The 20555-nt window shown below is 43.5% G+C and overlaps 1 protein-coding gene across 5 annotated transcripts in view; it reads right to left on the minus strand.

The window, feature by feature from the left end:
* The window catches only part of ZNF462 (zinc finger protein 462), a 217461-nt gene that overhangs the window by 56841 nt on the left and 140065 nt on the right, over positions 1–20555 (minus strand). For 4 of the 5 annotated variants that reach the window (XM_069239957.1, XM_069239970.1, XM_069239939.1 and 1 more), the window contains one exon: positions 3799–3870. The exons of the other annotated variant lie outside the window; for it this stretch is intronic. In XM_069239957.1, the coding sequence (XP_069096058.1) occupies positions 3799–3870 (72 nt within the window). The remainder of the gene's footprint in view (positions 1–3798; positions 3871–20555) is intronic. 5 annotated transcript variants of the gene reach the window in all.

A 20555-nucleotide genomic window follows, 5' to 3' on the forward strand; every position in this document is an offset into this window, starting at 1 on the left:
TACCAGGGATTCAGCAATAAGTAGAGGATCCCTGGTAAATCATGTTCCTATATGTGTCTCATGGGATGCTGCATGTCACAGGGAAGCTGGAATAGGTGGATGAGAGGTTGCCATTTGCACACATTGTGAACTCCTAAAAGTAAACGAGACGATTTTAAGGCTGTCCTGTTGACGATCTGCTGAAATGATAGTGGTAGAGATGTCACAGTGGTTTAGTGTCAACTTCTGCAGATGAATTGATGAAAGGACATCTTTAGTGACATGAATTGTGATTGATTTGGAGTTGTGCTTTAGGCAGCACACCTAAAGTAGGTATTGCACACATAGCTGATGCCTGAATGTAATTAAAGTGCCATTACTCTTTCTAGACCGATTCCTAAGAAGCGTATGTATGTGATGTACAATAGGCAGATATGTTGTCACGTTTCAAAAGAAGACTTTTTAGAGGGGAGGAATTCAACTCTTTTCTAGTGAGGGGGAAAAAAAAAGTACAATTTCGAGGTGAGAAGTCTTAGCATGAAAGGGAGGAGGATGTGCGTTAGGAGCCTTAATAATTTATATGATTCTTCGGGGCAGTACTCTGATTGACTCTTATCCAGTAGAGGACATCAGATAGATATGCTCTGGATTAAAACATCGCCACAAAGTATTACCTTGAGACTTTCAAATCCACTGGCCACAAACAATGTTCCTTTCTTTCGCCTCTGAAAAACATTTGAAGTTTTTGACTTGCATCACCCTATTGCACTTCTTGCAGGTCTCTGAAGGACCACATAACTGCCCATGGGTACCTCACAGAGCTGGTCATTTTGTAGATGCAACATGTACATGGATGTGTAGAGCCAACTGCGTTTTCTTTTTAATTTTTGTAACATTCAAAATGCAGTACCAGACGGTCTTTCCCTAAACAAATACAATGGACATAGTAAAGCCCAATGATAGTATAATTGTACCATTTTTCGATGAACAGATATTCTGCTCACATTTGCTCAAACATCACTCAAATGTGACACTTGGAAAACAAATGATTTACTTTGTTAAGTAAATAGGATCCTACACACAGCACATTGCTATAGTCTCCGGATGTTTTAGACTGGTTCGACCATGCTTGGCGACCTGGACCGGGCTTACAAAAAGCCAGAATATGATTAATGTATTTTGAGTTTTATGTGTAGCACCCGAGGACAAGACACTATTTTTCAGTGTATAAATGAGGATGGTTTTCCCACTAACCCATCCCTTGGATGTAACCTGTTCCTTATCAATGTGATTCAGTGCTGAGAAGTGATGATCAACTGCCATGTGCATGGTTTTATTATTATGTTGGTTGTGAGGAACTTTGTACTGCAGTTCTTCGATGTACTCCCTCTGTCTGTTTCCTATTAGAACTACATTTTGGTGACTAGTGTCTGGATTGCTCACTTGCCTAAAGGCGCGTATATAAGGCAAATGTGGTCAAAGGACCAACTGAGAGCTCTAGGTTTACACTCAAAGAGTAACCCAGATGGTGACAGTAGCAGAATCAAACAATCGTTTTAAGACAAATATAAAGCTTACGCTGCACAATTACACACACAGAGTGGGAATGGCAATTGGTACAGTAATATGGGAGGTGCCCAGGGAGAAGACTGTACTGGGAACGAGTTTGTAACCCCTCCCCCCACTTAATTCTCACAAAAGCTGAATGGCCATACATTGCCTGTCTTACGTGGTAATCCTGTACTTGGGGGCAGTCCCAAAAAGAGAAACCGTTCTTGCCTGACTTGGATCATGCTATTTTCCTGGTGTACCCCTATCCTCCTGGTCCAAAATCTTATCTTACATCACCAATGTCTTTTGTTGTGTTGTAAGTAAATAATGAGGGATCATTTTGCCCTATTTAAAGCGGCTCCCTGTGGGGAATGATATTTCAGTTACAGAAACCATAAGGGTTTGTAACAGAGGAGCTGAACGTTGATTATACTGCTGGAACCTGGTCATCAATATAATCTAGTAAAAAAGTGGATTTTCATTTTACGGTATTAGACCACTCGTCCAATGCACCTTCTTATAAAGGCATCGGGACGTTTTTATACTTTTAACTTGTTTTCTCATTGCACTGGAAATGCAGGTGGTCGATAGATAACCAAATGTAATTCCACTTGTAATTACGAAAAAGCCTTCATTCAAATTTTCATTCATGCTTGCATTAATCCACAATGTTTGTCATAATTATGGATACCTCCATGTTGGTTTACTACATCGCTTTACATTAGCTTGAGATATTTCACCCTAGTATTCAACAGAACAGTAGCAATGAAATTGGTTAAGACATTTACATTATGGTGTTTTGAAGAGAGGTAATTATGAGGCTACTTATACACAGTGTAGCTTCCTTTTGAAAATCTCCTATATCACTACAACTCTAAAACAAACTGCAGCTCATGTGATCTTTGACTTGGCTCAGATTCAATTAATTTCTCCACCCCAAACATCAGAATAAATCAACAAAACGAAGAATCTGATTTTTTAACAGCAGTCCGGAAACATAATTTGTCCTCTCTGCAGTAGAAACCAATGACAGTTCTTTGGATTTCAATGCCATGTCGTGTCAAATAGCTCGGATGAAGTCCTGCAGTCTTCCATCAAAAACATACAATAAGCTTTGCAAATCAGCAATAACAAACAGATAACAATCAAAGCAGTAGACAATGCATGCCCAGAAAAGACTGATGGGATAAGCCAGCGAAAGCATTAGGAGGAAAGCCAGACAGTCTAGCTGTGATATCAATGAATGAAGGAGAAGCTTTCTGTGGAGCAGGCGTAGGAGGTACAAGGATAACGAAAGGAAGACAGCTCTAAAAATGACAGCTCAGTGTAAGCAAAGGAATTAATACAAGTCCAGAGGACATGAAAGCCATTGAGTCAACAATGAAGGGAGCAAATTTAATGCACAGATATCATAAATCCCAAGTACTGTAATGCAATCAAGCTGATGGAAATGACAGGTCTAGAAAAAATCAGCTGTTTTTCACCAAGTGACTGCAAAGTTCCTTTCCCTTAAAACATTCAGCTAACAATGCAGCAGTGCTCCCCTGGTTTGAAACGAACAGCAACAAAGAAAGTCGGTTACACTTGCCCAGTTTTTAGAGTTTAACTGATGCACACGTGGCTACCAGGCTAAACGTGAAGGGAGCATATTGGTTTGCACGATGAAGGAAAATGGCTCGGTTCCACATTGCCCCATTAACAATGTGTTCAACTACAGGGACTCGTGCAATTTTCAAATGGATCACGCCATTTTGTTTTAGTAGCCCAGTCATTTTTTTAACCAGCCCATTAAAATGATTTACCAGTGACGTCCTTCAAGTTAGTTGACTCTACCTAATACACAAATCAGGGTGAAACTTTACTAGCTTTGAATTAGTGGACAAGTAGATATTTCCAAGAGTAGGCCAGCGTCTTCATAATCACGATAAAGCAAATCTCTCAATACTTGTAAACTAGAAAGGAAATTCTAAGGGGTTTGACAAAGACATTCACATAGTGACAAGCTGAAATGCTGTAATTAATAGGCACTTTGCCACCACAAAATGTTTTCACTACATGAAAACTTTTTAAGGGAGTATTAAATTTAAATGCAAATGAGACTTAATCTGCATAAAATGTTAAAAGAGCGCGGGATACAGGCTAATGTATTTGACTATAAAGCTCTAAAAGTGCACAAGGTAACCTCCCATGATTTGTGATCACCATTATCTAAAAAAATTGAAAAGACACTCAGTTTGTACCGTGCAAACACACCATCAGTGTACCAACCTGCGACAGTGTTGTGCGTCGCCTTCCAGGACTCTCGGGCTCTGCGCTTCCTCTGCGCAGAATAGTAGAAATCTTGCAAGAGATTGAGAAAATGCAGCAAAGTTGTTGCCAATGCAGATGCAAGGTATATTACTATAGCACTACAATTGCTAAAATATTTCGGCAGGAGAAAGAGATCACACGCAACATTTCTAAACTATAAAAATAACATTATGATTCCAGGAAAAAGCTTTTCCTCAGAAAAGTATAAGAACTGTAAAGAAACAGTAGTTATCTTTTGGTCTTAACTGCCTGATCATGTATTTTCACGTCATATTCATATTATAGTAATCACTGTTCAACAAATGGCCTATGGGACATGAAGTAGGGAAATTGCCTAAAATGGGGTGGGGGGATTCAACATGTTGATAAGGTTTCTTTGCTCGCACAACATACATAAAGAAGTGCACAAAACCTCCTCACAGTGGTCAAGGTCCAAGCATTTTACTTCAAAGACCTAAACTCGATACATTCATACAGAAGTGTCCAACACATCTTATGGAGCAATTTCGAAATGCATTATTTGTAAATTCACTGTCATTATCCAAAACCATCAAAAATGTGCTTACCCTACTTGCAAGCGAGTTCTACAAATAAAGCTCATCTACTGCCTAGATGAACCCTGAGTAGTGATTTAAACAACTATATAGCTGTGTTCATTGCCAGTATCCACTTACTACTCTTTTTCACCCAGTTTCCTCATACTATGATGTGCAGTCAAAGTCAGTGACCCTCTAACTTGGTAATTCCAAGCCTCCTTGAGCAAAATATTTATGGATTGGGGCTCCCTCAATACCCGTGTGTTCAGATTACGTTTTGCAGAGTGCATTTGATGTATAGGGTGAGGACATTTACATAAATGTAATGCACAGTGGGAATTATACTGGGGTATGTGAGGTAAGGGAATGGGCCATTCTTCTGGTCACTCCTCTCCTAGCTCCTGCTGACTCCTGCATTGTTTCGTCCAAACTTGCAAAACACCATACTTCCTGAATTTCTTAGTCCCCCAATTACTCCTGCAGCAGTCCCTCCCTTCTTAGTTCATAATCATTTCTTCTTTCTTCTTGCCATTGTTTCATCAATCTGGGCTCTTGTAGCACATATCATTAGGGTTCTACAGCATTTGTTCCGTCCAGTCCACTTCAACGATTCCTTACCCACATCTGCCAAGTTTCTTTGCGTTCTGGGACTTGTGGTCTAGGTTTTATAATGTAATGTGGAAGATTACAAGTCCGAGAATGCAAAGTAAGAACAGCTAATCATACATTAATCAGAAACTTGGAAGGGCAGATTACCACAGATCATTTAGCACCTCTCATCCTATTCTCCTGCACTACCCTCTCCCTCCAGACTCCACCTGATCCTGGCTCATGCACTTAATTCAGGAGCACTCCACCACTACTGGCTCCTGCAAAGCCCCCCTCGCTTCAATTTCCTGCAGGGCTTCATCACTCCGGGCATCTGCAGCACCTCCTTTTAAGGTGGCCATTTTTCTCAGAGAAAACACTTGTCATTCGCACAGCTTTTGGGGTTCTGGAAGAGCCAGGTACTGGCTCTGGAGCAACCGTTTGTGTAAAATCCTTTTAGAGTGAAAAGCAGGTGATTTATACAATACTATGCTGATGCAGGGTCTTCTAAAGGCAGTATTTTCACGTTAACGTCAGACCACAAACTTCTAGTGCCCAATTCCAGGGTCAGTTCCCCCAAGCGATGGCCAAGAAATAGAGATCCCAAGCACAAGCTGTGGGCTTTGAAGTTGCATACATGCACAGTGCACTGGCCACCAACTGGTAGTAACAAATATAGACTCGTGTAAGACAACAAAATGGCAGAGCCATATTTAGTTTCTGTTGAACATGCGCAATCCCTTCCCTATGTTATGCAAGCCAGTGGGCCAGAATGCAAGTTAGTGGCCAGACAGCGCTCCCGATCCCCACAGGCAGGAGCACTAGGCAGGAGTGTGCCCTTTTGCAGAGCATTTTTGCTCTGGCAATATAACCCTCAGCCTGCATTATTAGGCAATATCTCCCACATGCAAGGAATCCAGTTCCATATATGTAGACTTGTTATTTAATTATACGCAGATGGCATTCTGCTGATAATAAAGAACCATGGTAATACCTTATCCCAAGTAATAAATTAAATAATTGAGTTTGGGATCTCTCTTGATGCCCTTAACTGCTTCTACCACTCATCCACATCTGACTGTCCCTTTGCAGTGGCAGACGGTCTAACCGTTACCTGGGCACCTGATTTCACAGTGATCGGAAAGACCTACTTCATGAAAACTACAGGAAATTCATAGGGAGCAAAGAACAGCAGATTGAGGGCTGGATTAACTCACAATGACTCTGGCTGGCACGATAATTCTCATGAAGATGCTGATCCTTCTAAAACTATTGTCCAAAATATTCCCGTCTTATTATCAAGGCCTTTCTTTACCCACCTCCAATCTCTCATGGTCAGACTGGCATGGTTTGAAAGTCAGCCTAGGACTGCATTGTCCACGCTGCAGCTACCTATAGCTTTGGGGGTTTTGCTGCACCCAGTTATCAGGCATTTTATCTGGTGGCACAAGAGCAATTTGCTCATTACTTGCTACATCACAGTCAACAATCTCCATACCACAATTTAGAGGTTGGACTGATAGGCCCAATTCCACTTGTACTGCTGTCACGCAAGGGAGCACGCACCCAAATGAACAAGTTACTTACCTTCGGTAACACCTTATCTGGTAGAGACATACTCTAGTTGCAGATTCCGTACCATATAATTTCCCCAGGCATCAGTCTGGCTCTGGAGATTTTTCTTGAGCAGTACCTGTGGGTGTCGTTAGGTGCCTTTCAGTTGGCTCCGTGCCCGTCGTTGGCGTTGTGTGCCCCAGATATGACAACACCGGCATGTTGACGTCAGTTTCTTTGCACAACTCTCCACAACCAGAAGTGTGGAGCCATGAAGAACACTGACCACTGGTGCATCAGAACTGGGGCCCTGAAAGGGAAGTCCTTGAAATCAATTTGCAGAGCAGGGAGGATGGGTGGGTCGGTCGGTCGGTAAGGAATCTGCAACTAGAATATGTCTCTACCGGATAAGGTATTACCAAAGGTAATTAACTTGTTCATCTGCTAGAGACTTCAAATTGCAGATTCCTTACCTTAAAACAGATATCCAAGAAATACCATTCCCAGAGGTCTGCGACCAAGATCATACTACCAAATCCTACAGGACCAAACAGGCAAAGTACTTGTCCCTACGGACCTGACTGTCCAGGCAGGAGAGTTTGGTAAACGCATGCAAGGATGCCAACGTTGCTGTCTGACAGATGTCCAGGACTGGAACTCTGTGTGCTAACGCAGTGGTTGCAGTTGTCGCTCTGGTAGAATGAGAGCGCAAGCCCTCCTGGGGTTGCTTCTTAGCATAGCACATTTTAATGCAGAGAACAACCCATCTAGAGATGGTTCTCTTCTGCACTGTCCGACCTTCCTTCGCACCCACATAGCCAACAAAGAGTTGATCATCCACCAGGAACTCTTTGGTACGATTAAGGTCGAACACCAATGCTCTTTCTGGGTCCAGGCGGTGGAGTCTCTGCTCTTTCTTAGAAGGATGAGGGGATGCCTAAAAGGTAGGCAAGGTGATAGATTAGCCTACATGAAAGAGGTAAAAAGGAAGCCCTGGTGCTAAGCACCACTTTGTAAGGATAGATGAAAAGGTAGGGTGGCTTAGATGACAATTCATGCGGCTCAATCACCCTACGGGCAGATGTGATGGCAGATGTGATGACCACAAGGAAGCCTGTTTTTAACAGCCTAAGACAGAGGTCTCCAAACTTTTTAATGCCGCGCCCCCCCAGTTGAAAAAAAAAATCATTTGGGCCCCCCTCAGAATTTTCCACAATTATTTTATAAACATGGCAATGTTTAAATATGTCTAAACCTATTTAAACATTGCAGTAAAGTACTGTTACCTTTTTAAAACTGCAATAACATGCTTCTGCTTAAAACAAAGGCCAGTTATCTGTATAATATTTATTTTGGCCAGAGTCTGGGGCCCCCCCTGGGATCACTTGAGGCCCCCCTAAGGGGGCCCGCCCCCCAGTTTGAAGACCTCTGGCCTAAGAGGACAATTATGAAGCAGCTCGAGGGGGAGTGCACATTAAGAAAGTGAGGACCAGAATCAAATCCCATTAGGGGAATTGTGAATGGTGATGGAGGAAACATATAGGTAAGACCCTTCAGGAATCTACTAACAATAGAACATTTAAACAAACAGGGTTGGTCAGGTAATCTCAGAAAAGCAGAGAACGTAGACAAATAACGTTTGAGGGTGCCCAAGTTAGAGCCCTGCTGGGCCAAAGAAAGTATAAGCAAAAGGATCTCGGAAAGAGGGGGTCAACAGACTTGTATGTGCAGCAGGCCATAAATTTGTTCCATCAACAGGCGTATACCATTTTGATGGAGGGACACCTGGCTACCAAGATAATATCACAGGCCTTAGGTGGAAGGTCAAAAGTTGTCAACTGCCGCTAGTCAATCTCCACACAAGAAGGTGTAAACTGGACAAGTTCGAGCGGAGAACCCTCCACTGCTGCTGTGACAGAAGATGCTCTCGAAGGAGCAGTCTGATCAGAGGATCGATGGCCATGCTCAAAAGCTCAGGATACCAGACTCTTCGTGCCCAGTCCGGCACCACAAGGATCACTGGCGCCCGGTCATTCTTGATCTTCTTGAGAACTCTGGGTAGAAGTAGTATGGGCGGAAAAGGCTACAGGAGGCCTGAGTTCCACTCAAGACGAAAAGTGTTGCAGAGCGAGTGCCACCCCGGAAACTCCAATACGCAAAACTGCTGACATTGTGTGTTCTCCGCAGAGGCAAACAAAGCTAACCAAGGCTTTACCGCTGTTGAAAGAGACTTTGGGCCACTTCCGGATGGAGACGCCATTTGTGATCGACCAGGCATTGATGGTCGAGTTTGTCCTCTCTGGTATTCAGAGGGCTCGCCAGGTGCTGAATCACCAAGGAAATGCCTTGATGTTCCAGCCATGTCCAGAGGAGGAGAGCCTCCTGACAGAGTCCACAACCCCACCCCGCCCTGCTTGCTGCAATACCACATGTCTGTAAACACCTGCACTACTTTACCTTTGAGAGAGAGAAGAGATGCTTTCAATGCCAGTCTGACTGCCCTGAGCTCCAAAAGAGTGATGTGGAGCCTGGACTCCGCCAGAGACCAGACGCATCTGATCTCTGCCTCTCCCATGTGGCCGCCCCATACCATAAGTGACGGATCTGTCACTACTGTCAGATCTGGGTTGAAGAAGGGAGAGGGATATGCCTGTGACTGGATCGCAGTTCAAAAGCCATCACTGCAGATCTTGCACAGTTCCCTCTGAGATCTGGACCATGTCGGAGAGATTCCCCTGATGCTGCACCCACTGGCAGCTCAGGTCTCACTGCAGAGCCCGCATATGTCATCTAGCATGTGTCACCAGCAGGATGCAGGACGCCATGAGGCCCAGCAGCCTCAGAGTCATGATCCTCAAGGACGTTGGCTCCCATTTCCCTGGCCATGGAGAGGTTGAGCTGCATGTGCAGCATGGTGGCTGGAGGGAACGAATCTTGTGGGACACCCCTTCCATAGCCACGAAAAGTAGAGTGGGGGGGGCGGGTGAGGGGCAGCAGCAAGGCCCAAGGACCTGGCAGTAGCATGGGACTCCTTAAAGCGCTCAAGTGCAGAGTCTGCTTTGTCTCCGAAGAGACGGGTGCAATCAAAGGGCAGGTCTGTAAGAGTGGATTGGACATCCCCCGAAAAGCCAGACGTCCTCAATCACGTGTGGCGCACTGAGGCCGTCGATCCAACCGATCTACCTAATGAGTCGGTCGTACCCAGCCCACATCGTATTGCGAACTTAGCTGCGTCCCTCCCGTCAGCAACAACTTGGGAGTGAATAGCCCAGGCCTCCTCCAGGACCTTTCGCAGCACTTCCACAACCGTGTCTCATAAGGTACGGGTGTAACGGGCCAAAAGGCATGTTGTGTTCACTGACTGCAAAGCCAGGCTGGAGGAAGAAAACATCTTCTTCCCAAGATGATCCAGACTCTTGGATTCCCCAACTGGGGGGTGCAGGAGGAAATGCACCTGGGGACTGGTAGCTTAGATAACCATGCTCTCAGGGGTCGGGTGTTGAATTACACTGGGTCATTTGGAGCTGGTCTTTGGTGACGAGTAATTTTCCTGTTCACAGGAGTTCTTGTGCTGGGTTTTGACCAAGGACCCAGCAGGACATCAATTAAAGGGTAAAAGGTGTTCAGAAGAAGCAGCCAGAGACTGAAGCACCCCTACCAGGAGGTTAGTCCTGCCTGCCACTGAAGGCAGCTCGAGGCCCACGACCTCGGCTGCTCTTCTTACCACCATGAGTAGGATGCTTCCCCTCCTCCATAGCCACAGTAGGGGGGACAAAGCATGCCAGAGTCAGGGGAAGTGTCCAGACCACTAGCCTCACCCAGGTCCCCCCGCAGTCCATGTGATTTTCAAGATGGTATTCCAAAGGGTCCTAATCCTTACTATAGCCCAACCCAGGGGAATAAGATTCAGGATCCTACCTAGGGAGCAAGGCCCTTGTTGAAGTCCGAATCAGCATCATGCGACACCAGTCGACTCCGTGTTAGAATCTGCAATGAGGATGGGGTCTATGCAGACTGTGAGCTGGAGCAGAGGCCAAAGCTGCCGGCATGGAACCAGAGGCGGGCCCTGCCGACTCCATGGGGCCCGAAGGTACACCTGTGGAGTTGGAGTGGGACTACCCAAATATGAGGCGCAGGGCCTCATTGAACTCAGGGAGTTGGGCAGGGGTCGCTTCGGCTCCTGGAAACTCGGGGAGGCGGAGCCGACCTAGACACAAGCTTTGAGGACGGAGGCCTGGAACAACAACTTTCCTTTTGCCTTCTCGCACTGGCCCTACGAACGGGGTGAAGTCAACGAACTTTTGTTCTTCTTCAACTTCTTTTTGTGCCTCAACTTATCCTATCATACCGAGGATTTGGAGTAGGATGACAAAGAATGGGGGCTCCACAACCGTTCTCGGGACCTTCCTCTTGACTGAGATCAGGAGTGACACAGAGTGCCGGTGTGCAAGTAGCTTTACGGATCACTTCCCCAAAGCTTTTGGATTCAAGATCTGGCACTTGGAGCATGACTTAGGGTCATGGTCGTGCTCCAAACACCACAACCACATGAGGTGGGGATCCGTCACGGACATCGACCGATGACCGGATCCGCAAGGCTTGAACCCGGTTTTGCATGACACCAACTTGATGCACTAGGCGTGAAAAGTCTTTGACAAAACGCTGAAAAAGATCAGTAAAAAAGTGATTGCGGGTAGCTCTTCTTTGAATCTGCGCTTGGATGGCGCAAGAAGAAAAGAAATGATGTCAGTGTGCCATGTTGGCACCTATATAGGCAAGATCATATTCGGTGTGCACAATGCCTACGATGGATGCATAGTCGACCAACACCACCAAATAGTGCACAAGGGGACTACTCGAGAAAACCCTCAAGATCGACGCCTAGTGAAATTCTAAGGAAAGGAATCTGCAACTAGAAGTCTCTATCAGATACTGAGATACACAACAGAAAAAAAATTGGCTGTTGACAGGCCTCACCAATTTGTCAAATCACATAGAAATGCACAACCCACATCTCCCACTGCTACATTATCCACAACTAGTGACCACTGAAACATGAGTAATTAAGCATTGACAAGCTCACAGGTTCCGCACGATGCCCTTTTTTGAAAATGGCTGGTTTCTTTCATTCCAAGAGTTTGTGGAGCTGGAAAGCGCTAACTATACGCATATGCTGACGTACAATAGACCCTGCAGTGCCCTCGAAGACTTGTATGCACCCTTCCCTGCAGAACCACCTGAATTTCCACTCCAATCAATGGTGCTTACAAATCCCAGTCCGCCTGACATGGTTACATGAATGTACAAAAGTACGATTAATTCAATGGCATACACAAACCTTAACTCTAAGGCTGGGTGGGATGAGGAACTTGGTTAAGAACTACCAGATTCACAATGGGCTTATTGCTATGAATAAACCAAAGAGGTCTCATCTACTGCCATGTTGAGTTATCTAGCCCAAGTATCTTCACAGGGCTTACTATACTCTGAAGTGTATGGTTTGATATGGGCTAGCCGCTGAGTCAAATTGTTGGAGATGTAATGCCCCTAATCAAATTGTTTTTATATATGGCCAGTTCTGCCCCCTAATAAATGCATATTGACTAAAGCTCACCCAAGATCGGAGGTAGATGGCACCTATAGATCTACCGCTCATGCCTGTAATGGCTCTCCTGGAATATGTCAAAGACTTTGCTAAGCCATTTCATAAATTTACAACCATGGCACTCATGCTAAAGAAGAGGACAGTCACTATGGCATGGTGGAAGAACTCTGTCCCTAGATATGCTCACTGATTAAGAGACCTGATAACCTGCTCCTTCCACTTCAAGACGTATGGATCTCTGTTAACACTTACATTCCACACCAGAGATATATGGGAACCACTCTGCACTTACCTGGCAGACCTCCAGTGTTATGTTATGTTAAGGTTGCTTATTAAGCACAAACTAATCACGGTGAATAAGTTATCTTGGCGACGTTACATTTCTATAGGTTCCAACAAAGGAAAATTAAACTAGATGAGCACATTTAAACGAGATTAAAAAGCCATGTTTTAAGCAGTATTTTCAAACCATCTGAAATTGGTGCATGCAGGTAACTGTAACTGAAGCTTATTCCAATGCTGAGGGGCCGGAAATGAAAATGAACGGCCCCCATACCTGGTGGTACAGATGCGCTGTGGTTGCAGCAGAAGTTTCCCACTGTATCTGGGACTCCAAGTGGGGGCTTACAGATGTAATTTGTCCTGCAGAGAGAGGCTCACTACCATGCAAAGATGTATGTATCAGCCAAGGAGTTTGAACAAAGAGCGCAGCAAATGAAGAGTTTTAAGAGTGAGTTCAGAGAGTGAGAGGTGGAAGATTACAAAATCATATGTGCCATAGTATTTTGAATAACCTGAAGTTTGAAAGAAAGGACTTCCTTCATGGCTACCATTAATGCATTACTGTAGTCCAAGCAACTAATGATGAAAGCCTTAATGACTTTCTTGACTGAAGGGGTAGCCACTGGAATGATTTCCTAAGGAGGCGCATGATACCAAAACAGGTGCCTGCAATTGCATTTACATGTTCCCTCATGGAGGAGCTTTCATCTACCATGATTCCCTGGTTTCTGACTACATCTTTCAGGGTAGGAGCTGAGCCCAAACACTGGTCACCAGACCATACAGAATAAGCCTTCCCAAAAAGCACCACCTCTCTTTTACCCATGTTTAGATGAAGACAGTTGAGCTGCATCCACAAGGCAATCTTTTTCATGCAGTCAAATAATCTTTCTTTAGTAAAGTCCTGATTGGGCCCTATAATAATGAGTACCAGTTGTGTGTCATCAGCATATGAGAACATTGAAACCAAAGGTTTTTATCACTTGTGCCAGTGGGGCCATATAAATATTAAAAAGGGTGGGGCTCAAGGAAGATCCCTGTGGCACCCCGCTGTCAAGGGCTATGGATGGAGAGCAGAAGGGCTCGAGCTGTACCATATGGGCGCGCTCACTCAAGACATTTTTCAACCAGCCAGGGATTTTCCACCGACAACTATCTCCTTCAGTCTTTGGATTAAGACTGAATGTGAGATGGTGTTGAATGCTGCGGACAGATCTAACAATACTAGCATTGTTGAGTGCCGGTTATCCAAAGAAAGTCTTATATTATCTGAGACTCCTACCAGTGCAGTTTCGATGCTGAACGAAGCTCGAAAACATGGACTGGGAGGGATCAAGCAGAGAATGGCTTTCCAAAAAAGCTGCAAGTTGGGTGCTTACAGAGCCCTCCATAACTTTACAGAGGAAAAGGAGCAAAGAGATGGGCCTCAAATTTGCAAATTCTTTAGGATCTGATGTGGCCTAATTTTTGCTAATGGGTTTAACCCTAGATGTTTTCCACTTTAAAAGGAAGATTTCCAAACTCAAAGAAAGGTTGAAGGGAGGAGTACTGGGGCCAGGGCTGCCAAAATGTGAGGAAGTGCAGGGTCCTCTGGTGAGCCAGACTTGATCCAATTAATCAATACATTCACTCCGTCCATGGTCACCCGGTTGAACTCCTTCAAAAGAACAAGGCAAATGGTTTCCGAAGAGATGGATCCATCCCTAATTTCCTCTGCCACCACTTTGACCAAAGTGTTATAGATCCTAGCTATTTTTTCCTCAAAGTGTGTGGCAATATTGTTTGCAAAAGCCTGAGACACTATTACAGATGTAGCACAGGCTGCAGGATTTGTAAATTCCTTGAAAATCTAGTACAATTCTTTTGAGGAGTTTCTGGCATTGTTGATTCTACCAACAACATGGGGTTTCCTTGCTACTTTAATGTTTTTATGATAGATTCTTAGCACCCTTTTCTAAATTTATCTATATTCAGAGTTTTTTTAGATCCTCCATTTGAGCTCCAATTTTCTACATGCTATTTTTAATTTCTTTAAAGAGTCCAAAAACCACGGGGCCAGTGGAATCAATCACAAGTTTAGAATTGCCATCCCCTCAGCCTAGTGAAGTTGAATATATCTCTGATATTTGCAATGTGATGCTTGTGTTGCTACCTATCTAAACGAAACATAATACTGAGAGTTACACTGCTTGCAATCTACACCAATAGCTATGTACAAATGTCTTGATCGGATTGTGTGTACAAAATAGTGTATTGTACACCTAAGTTTCAGCTTAAAATCAAAAGAAAAGTAAAAAAAAGAACATGCTCAATCACTACAGCAGAAGAAAATGTTTGCCTCGGACTAAAAAGCTGGCAACTGAGTATTCAGGCTGAAGTGTCTGCCTGAAAGGACTGTTGCTGGGAGGTCTGTGACTGATAATGGCATATAAATTCATGCAAAAACGGGTAGGCTTTGCTGCTATTTTTGTAAGACAGAATTTTTGTCTCCACATTTAGCAATTCTCTAGGCAGCATTTTGATTTGTTTTTTCATCCATTAATTGCTGTTTTCACCTCACATTTCAAGAAGGAACAAATATAATTTGAAAGTGTTGGCACAGATATCTCTACCTGTCTGAATGCTAATGCTGGCCAGGCAGGTAAAATACTAGTCAGCTGGCTGCCCTATCCTCTTCTTGCAGCGTCTCCTCTTCCTGGACCCCTGCATCTGTCTTCAAGCCCCTACATTGCTCCATTGATTACTCACTCACTCAAATACACGTGGAAACAAAGACCTCCAAAACAAATTTAACTCTCACAATGAGGCTGACAGACTTTTCACCACCATTGCGTGGGTTGTGCTTATTTTGGGCTTCTTTCTGTAGGCAGTTGTACTTGTTTACATTTTTGAACCCTCAATTCATTGAGTGATGGAAGATATCAAGTGTATCAAATGGAGAAATGCACCACACCCTCTAAAGGATGAAGCCATGGCCCCCACGGTGGGTGCACCCAACAGTTTGAAGGCCTCTATGTTAAGTAGACACTCAGAATCTATGCTTGCCCAATAACACCCACATATATAGTCACTCAAAAAAACAAAGGTTACAGGAGCGTTATAGTTAGGCTCACATTGTGAACATAAAAAACCATAGAAAATCAGCAGTTATAGCTAGAGCTATTCAAGTAACTATAACTCGTGCCCTAAGGTAACTATAACTCGCACGCCTCCATGCACAGTATTTTTATGAATGATTTTACAACAAATTTTACAGTGATTATCAATGATATTATAAAAGATGTCATGAGTGCTGTAATATCTGGGGTAATTAGCAGAGCATGGCGAGGGTACAAGTTATAGTTACCTTAGGGCACGAGTTATAGGTAAACTAACTATAACTGCTGAATTTATATGGTTTTGTACGATTAAAATGTGAGCCTAACTATAATGCCCCTGTAACTTTTTTTTTTTTTTTTAAGTGAATTTATATATTTTTTAAATTCTATTTCCCAACTATAACATCCCTGTTGTTTTTTGCAATACATTTCTATGTTTTTTTTTAATGTAAAGTAATTACTTTACGTTATTCCAACCACTGCAGTGTTGGTTGGCCGCACTTTTGGCCAAACCCTATAACAATCCAACACCGCATAAGGGCACAGCAGGGGTTGGCTCTCAGCAGCAGTTCACAAGAAAGAACCCACTTGTCACAGTCACTACGTGAGATATTGCGCTAAACAAAGCAAGAATGCAAACACTTCCATCAAGTTTTACAGATAACCTTTCAAGGTGAGTAAGCAGAGAACAAAACAATTGTTTTGCCTTGACCATGGGCTAAAAATCTGGATGAATAGTAGTTTACACAAGTGAAGTCTCAACATGAGCACCTTCTTTGTTTATACCTGTAAATACTTCCTGTTGAGGTTTAGTTACTGTGTAATGAGCATTGAGCCTGAATGAATCTTGCTGTGCATTTACAGAGGAAGAGGCCACCATTTTGTGCAAAATGTCTACACAACTAGGATAATTTCTACTGGCTAATTACTAAGTGCTGCCTTGTTGGGTAAATTTATAGTGGATCTCCTACACTACAACTGCTTAAAGGACACTAAGGCAATCTCTTCAGTGACCTTGCGTCTCTAACTTTGCCAATATGATTGTTCCTCGAGTGTCTTCATCATATGGGGTCTGTGGCGGAGGCCTAAAGGCTCTCGCAGTAAAGCTGGCTCCAGCCCCCTGCAAGCAGAAAGATGCTTTAAATAGCAGCTCCCTACTTGCATGAGCAATGTTTTCATCTCTTTCCCTGCACGCTAATTTGCGTGCAGGGAAAAAGACGAAAAGTGCGCTTTCAGCAGCGGGTGCTGTTTGACAGCTTCCGCCAAGCAAAAGCAAACAGCTATCTCCCGAGGGTGGGCACCTCAGGAGGTGGCAGGAGCCAGCCAGCCCTGGGGAGGTGGATATTCCCAGGGCTTTCAATGGGTCCAAGAGGGGTGCCGCACGGCCACCCTACATGTTTTTAGTTTTGCCCTGGAGAGGTGGTGGTCCCCCTGGCTGGCTAAATCTTTCTATGCTATTTCTGACTAAGATCTTGCCCGGTGCCCCCCACATACTTTATATTCATAGCCCCGGGGAGTGGCAGTCCCCGGGGCCTGGAGGGGATTGGCCAGACCCCTTCCTCATATGTATTTACTAGTTTGTCCCAGGGAGGTGGTAGTCCCTAGGGCGTGGGTCTGCAGGACCACCCCCTTATTTGCACTTACTAATTTGCCCCATAGAGGTGGTGGTTCTTGGGGTGCAGGGGAGCCTGCAATGTTTATCTACTTAGCATTGGGGAAGAGGCAGTCCCTGGGGCTTTAGTAAGCCCTAGTAGGTGAGGTTCATGCTCCCCCCCTCCTTAAAATAATATGCCCCCAGGACCTGGCCCACCAGGAGGCAATAATTAAAGTATGTATGGGAGATCTTACTTGCTTTTTTTTCTTAATCACAGTGAAAATTTGCAATTATTAGCGATTTTTACAGTGAATTTGAATTAAAATGTTTTTTTAGGCCTGGTGGATTGCTGGACCAAGGCTAGGGGGTTTAGGTTAACAGTACCCTGCCACCTTTCCTTTTTTTTGGGGGGGGGGGGGGGGGGGGGGGGAAACTCGGCTGAAGATCAGTCCTAAAACAGCTGTTCATACTTTCTGGTTGAAGTGTTGACAGCCAATCAGATCTCTGCGCGAGATCTGCAGTATTTGTTGCAACCCTAATTATACAAATTTGGATTTTCTTGAATTTCTCCTAAACTACTGAACAGATTTACACCAAATAAAAAAAGGCTCATCTTTGGACCAAAAGATGCCTTTCTGCCAAATCTGGTGCAATTCTGCCCAGCGGTTTGGGTTGCGGGCATGTCTAAAGTGTCTATGGGAATTAAGGATTTTTTTTTCTTAGGCCCCGCTTGACAGATCATCCTGAAACTTTCCATGCACAACATAATCCTAGAGAACACTTTTTTTTTTTAAAACTTCGTGAAGATTCAAATAGCATCAAAGATATAGGCAAGTCAAAAAACATTTTTTCTACAAAAAGTAGTTCCTAACTAGAACTACCTACTATATATATATATATATATATATAAATAAAATATATATATGGAAAATGTCACTTACCCAGTGTACATCTGTTCGTGGCATGTAGTGCTACAGATTCACATGCTATGCATTATTCCGCCATCTAGTGTTGGGCTCGGAGTGTTACAAGTTGTTTTTCTTTGAATAAATCTTTTCGGAGTCACGGATCGAGTGACTCCTCCTCTCAGTCATACTGTGCGTGGACATCGACTCCGTTGTTAGATTGTTTTCCCGCAAAAGGGTGTAGGAAGGAGTGATTGGGTGTAGTAATATAAATGTTGTATATAAATAGTAAGTAAAATTAGATGTTCATGCAAATATAAATGTATATACATATGTACAAAATATATAAACTGCAACAACTACAGGCTTCCGGGGAGGAGGGAGGGTGCATGTGAATCTGCAGCACTACATGCCACGAACAGATATACACTGGGTAAGTGACATTTTCCGTTCGATGGAATGTGTAGCTGAAGATACAAATGCTATGCATAGACTACAAAGCAGTTTCTCTCCCCAAGAAATGCGGTGGCTAGCCTGTAGGAGTTGGAGTTGTTTGAAATAATGTTCTTAAGACAGCTTGACCAACATTGGCCCTTTGCTTTGAAAATACATCTACACAGTAATGCTTTGTAAATGCATGTGGTGTAGGCCATGTGGCAGCTTTACATATGTCTGCCATTGGTATGTTTCCTAAAAATGCCTTGGATGCATCTTTTTCCCAAGTGGAATGTGCTTTAGGTGTGAATAAATGTTGTCTTTTTGCCTTGATGTAACATGTCTGTATACATTTAACAATCCATCTTGCTAATCCTTGTTTAGAGATAGGATTGTGGTTGTTGAAAAGCAACGAAAAGCTGCTTTATTTTTCTGAATTTTTTTGTTCTATCCACCTAGTACATAATAGCTCTTTTAAGGTCAAGAGTGTGAAGGGCTCTTTCTGCAATTTAATCTGACTGTGGGAAGAAGACTGGAAATTCCACTGTTTGGTTTATGTGAAAAGGTGATAACACCTTTGGCAGAAATTTTGGATTGGTTTTAAGTACAACTTTATGTTTGTGTACTTGGAAAAAAGGTTCTTCAAAAGTGAATACTTGTATTTCACTAACTCTTCTTAATTAAGTAATAGCTACTAGGAAAGCAACTTTCCAGGTTAAGAATTGAATCTCACAGGAATGCATGGGTTCAAAAGGTGGGCCCATTAATCTCGTGAGTACAATACTGAGATTCCAAGTAGGAACAGGTGGTGTTCTGGGTGGAATAATTTGTTTTAGTCCTTCCATGAAGGCTTTTATAACTGGGACTCTAAAGAGTGAGGTATGTTGTACAGTCTGCAAATATGCTGATATGGCAGTAGGATGAATTTTAATAGATGAGAAAGCAAAATTTGATTTCTGTAAATTAAGTAGGTAGCACCCAATATCATGTATTGATGAGGTAAGTGGGTCAGTATTTTTAGATCTACGGTAATAAACAAATCTTTTCCATTTGTTAGCATAGCATTGCCTAGTTGTAGGCTTGCATGCTTGTTTGAGAACTTCCATGCATTCTAATGGAAGTTGTAGGTATCCAAATTCTATGACTTAAGGAGCCAAATCACTAAGTTGAGAGCACTGGGATTTGGATGTCTGATTTGTCCTTTGTTTAGTGTTAACAAACCCGGTCTGTTTGGAAGTTTGTAGTGAAGTACTACTGACAGGTCTAGAAGTGTTGTGTACCAATATTGTCGTGCCCACGTTGGGGCTATGAGTATCATGGTGAGAGGTCTGACACAGTTCGCTGACCAGAAATGGAAGTAGTGGGAAAGGGGAGAAGCATAAGCAAATATCCCTGACCAGTTGATCCACAGAGCATTGCCCTTGGACAGAGGGTGTGGGTGTCTGGATGCGAAGTTTTGGCATTTCGCGTTTTCACTTGTTGCGAATAGATCTATTTCTGGTGTCCTCCACTTTTGAAAGTACTTGAGTGAATTTCCCATTTGTGAATCAGTTGATGAGTTCTGCTTAGGAGATCCGCTAGCTGATTGTGTATTCCAGGGATGTATTCTGCTAGTAGATTAATTTGATTGTGAATTGCCCATTTCCATAGTAATTGGGCTAGAAGGGACAGTTGAGATGAATGTATCCCGCCTTGTTTCTTTAGGTAATACATGGTCGTCATATCGTCTGTTTTCATCAAGACAGTCTTGTGTTTGAGAAGCGGCTGGAACGCTTTTAGGGCAAGGAACACAGCTAATAATTCTAAATGGTTTATGTGATAATTTAGCTGTTTTTAATCCCATTCCCCTTGAATGGTAAGGTTGTTGAGATGAGCTCCACAACCTGCCATTGGTGCATCTGTTTTTATTGTGGTCCGAGGCACAGGGTCTTGAAATGACGGCCCCTTCATTAAATTGCTGAGATTCCACCATTTAAAGTACTTGTGCGTTTGGTGGTCTAACAACACTAGATCTTGAAACGGACCCTGTGCTTGAGACCATTGCTGTGAGAGGCACTGCTGCAGTGTCCTCATGTTTAGTTTTGCATGCAGTACTATTGCTATGCAGGATGCCATAAT

The sequence above is a fragment of the Pleurodeles waltl genome, chromosome 1_2 (assembly GCF_031143425.1).
Source record: "Pleurodeles waltl isolate 20211129_DDA chromosome 1_2, aPleWal1.hap1.20221129, whole genome shotgun sequence".
Lineage (NCBI taxonomy): Eukaryota > Metazoa > Chordata > Amphibia > Caudata > Salamandridae > Pleurodeles > Pleurodeles waltl.